The sequence below is a fragment of the Plasmopara halstedii genome (genome assembly GCF_900000015.1).
Source record: "Plasmopara halstedii genome assembly, contig: Scaffold_287, whole genome shotgun sequence".
Taxonomy (NCBI): Eukaryota; Oomycota; class Peronosporomycetes; order Peronosporales; family Peronosporaceae; genus Plasmopara; species Plasmopara halstedii.
In genome coordinates this window covers 804,785-807,673 of record NW_020187208.1, presented here as the reverse complement: position 1 = coordinate 807,673, position 2,889 = coordinate 804,785, and the positions used below count along the sequence as shown (strand labels likewise).

Here is a 2,889-nt window from a genome sequence, read left to right as displayed (position 1 = left end):
TCTTGTTTGGGTGTGGTCACACCATGCCCATCTGATGTGACACACACACCTGTTACCAGGGTATGTGTAACCCCGTTACATGCGGCAAAGCCGCCTAATTTTAAATGCATAAATTTTCCTAGATATGTATAGTAAAATCTAAATTCATGTATAACTACTGGTTATCCAGCCCCGTACCGTATTATTGTTTGAGTGTGGTCACACCATGCTAATCTGGTGTTACACACACCCCTGTTACCAGGGGTATGTGTAACCCCGTTACAGCGTGTGTGAGACTCCAAGATACACCGCATTAAAGTAGCAAAAATATCAGTCGCATTTAAACTATCGCCACATTGTTAGGAGCTGCGATAACATGTCACTTGCTTATCGCTTTAGTCAGCTGATTGCAACGTATCTGACAGATTAAGTCGCACGGTTTTGAAACGGCAACAACGTCAACCGCACTAAACCTGTCGACAGGTTGTTGGCAGCTGCATTAAGACGTTATGTGCTTTTCTGGCTCAAATAAAATGCTTCGATTTTTTGAGCAACCAAGATACACCACATCAAAGCGCCAACGTAGTTTTCGCTCATGTCTCTTCCTCGAAATGGGGAAGGAAATCGGGGAGGAGGGAGAGAAAACCGGTTTTCATCGTCCGCTCAATTGCTTAAATTATGCACAAAAAGGCATTCAGAGTACCCCTAGGCACTCTTAGAGACAGCGATGATGGCTGCGATAATACGATTATGCTGTACCGTATTTATCGTTTAAGTACGGACGAAACGGCTGCTGTGCTTGTGATGTACTTGACCCACCTAAGTGTGAAATAGCCAGAAGTCTGTTCCTTCCTCAGATAATGTCCTTTCTAACATCTATTACCCACGTAGCTACCAATTTATCCGTTTGCTAGGGTTGACGATACGTTAGAGGTATAATCATGCGGCTTTTTTAAGGCGGATACCATTCAGACAATATTTTGATAATTCCCAGTCCAATGATTGGGCACACATCATCACTTACCCCAACATTCTCCTGTTATTTGGCCTGAAATTTGCTTGCTTTGGGAACCCCATCTACGTTGCTAAACAATTGGCTGTCCGAGGTAAGTGAATGACAGAGCAATTAGTCACTAAAGGCCTGTACATAATTAATTGGGAATTTCTATATACTGTGCATGATAGTGAGACTTTTAACTCCTGAGCATCAATGTAGCTTTAGTCGGGAAAAGAGCAGGACCTTGCTCTGTTCCAGTAGCAGCTAGGCTTCAATATTAAGCTGTAAGTGCAACATTGCACTACACTCCATATGCTGTTTGATGCAGCTCAAGAAACAGTTACTAACCTGACTGAGCACGATTATTTCTATTGAATCTTTGTATTGTTATTTGATAGTAAATACTCTTATTAAATATCGAAGAACGGTATACATAAAAATATATTTAAGTCATGCTAGCTTACTTTTAGTGAGCTCGAATTCTATCACCTCGTCCAGCACACTTATGCTGCAACCGCTGACGGTGGGCTCCATGGCTGAAGCCACAGCTGTACCCTGTGAGATCTTTGTTGCAAATGCGTAAGTCATGTGGAAACCCGACATTTCGTCATGATATGACGGATGTTCTATCGAATCAAACTCCATTTTCGTTTTACCAGCTGGGATTATGTTAACAGATAGCGTGCGGTCAGCTTGATGTGCTGGCAAGTATTGAAGTGACGGTTCTTGTCTAGACACGGGACTTAATTGGTCATACGGATATGAAGTAAAGGAGGTCTTTATAAGACCTGGGTGGCGAGTTTTGATATGTCGGGTGAGATTGCCAGCTGTGCTGAAGGTCTTGGTGCAGCCATTCACTCGGCACATGTGTGTCTTCCGAGCAGTGTGAATCTTAGTGTGATGGTCAAGCTTTTCTTGGCTAGGAAATGAACGTTTACAGCCGTTGATGTCACATTCAAAAGGCTTCAACGATGCGTGGAGGCGTTTATGGCGCGCTAAATTGCCAGATGTGCTGAAGCGGCGACTGCATTCAGACAATGGGCATACATATGGCTTTTCGCCCGTGTGCGTCTTCTTGTGCTCGTTGAGCGTGAATTTGCGATTAAAGCGGCGGCCACAGCCGGGCTCCTCGCAAACAAAGGGCCGGTAGCTAGAAGCTGGTGTGCGTATTTGCGACAGGGTCGGTTGCACAACCCCCTCGTCACAATCAAAGCTTAATGAGCTGGTCGATCGAGGTGAAAGCGGCTGGGTGAGAAATGACATCATCGTAACCGAAGCTGAATTAATATGCTGACTCACGAAGATCGACCCTGGCTAGACGCGGTTAAACAAGAAATGATGATCCGATCTGAGCTCTGTCTGATTTCGGACAGCTGGCGGCAAGCGAATGGCATCTCGAAGGTTTAATGAGCATGGCTCGAGTTGATACAGTATGTAGTGTGTAGAACGTATTCGTTGTTTATAGTGCTGTCTCGTCTACGCTGCCAAATCCCGGATGTTTGGCTAGCTCAACGAAATACTTTTGGTCAACTTAGTGATGTCGCTGACCAATCTACGTGTAGCGCTGGTAATACACCAGGTGAGAGATTATGCGGTAATATTTATCGATAGGAGAAATCACAGCGTCACGCACTTGGCACTTTATTATGACAATACAGCCAGGAAATTGAAACTGTCTATTGCAGGTATTGTGAAAATGTAATATTCCTGATTTGAAGCGGAGATTTTGTTTGAGCAGTGTCAGAATGGGTGACTCCGGAGCGAGTTGGTCGGTTGTTCTATTGTGTGATGCCGATGAATTGACGACTAGCGTAAAATACGCCATTGATTCTGTGATGTGCTTCGCTGCAGGTTCGATCGGCTACTAAAGCCTCAATGCTGGGCTGGATCCAGCAGATCTTGATGCACTATCT

The 2,889-nt window shown here is 44.5% G+C and overlaps 2 protein-coding genes across 2 annotated transcripts; both read right to left on the bottom strand.

The window, feature by feature from the left end:
- Positions 1-1,426: 1,426 nt before the first annotated feature.
- Positions 1,427-2,242, bottom strand: PHALS_05057 (FOG: Zn-finger; the record flags this gene model as incomplete). The annotated part of the gene is made up of 1 exon (XM_024722794.1): positions 1,427-2,242. The coding sequence occupies one exon, from the start codon at positions 2,240-2,242 to the stop codon at positions 1,427-1,429; it is 816 nt and encodes a 271-aa protein (XP_024573835.1).
- On the bottom strand, positions 2,241-2,888 carry PHALS_15072 (uncharacterized protein). Its single transcript, XM_024722793.2, has one exon. It carries the CDS (start codon positions 2,799-2,801, stop codon positions 2,529-2,531), a length of 273 nt encoding a protein of 90 aa, XP_024573834.1. The 5' UTR covers positions 2,802-2,888; the 3' UTR covers positions 2,241-2,528.
- Between the last annotated feature and the right edge of the window lies 1 nt (position 2,889).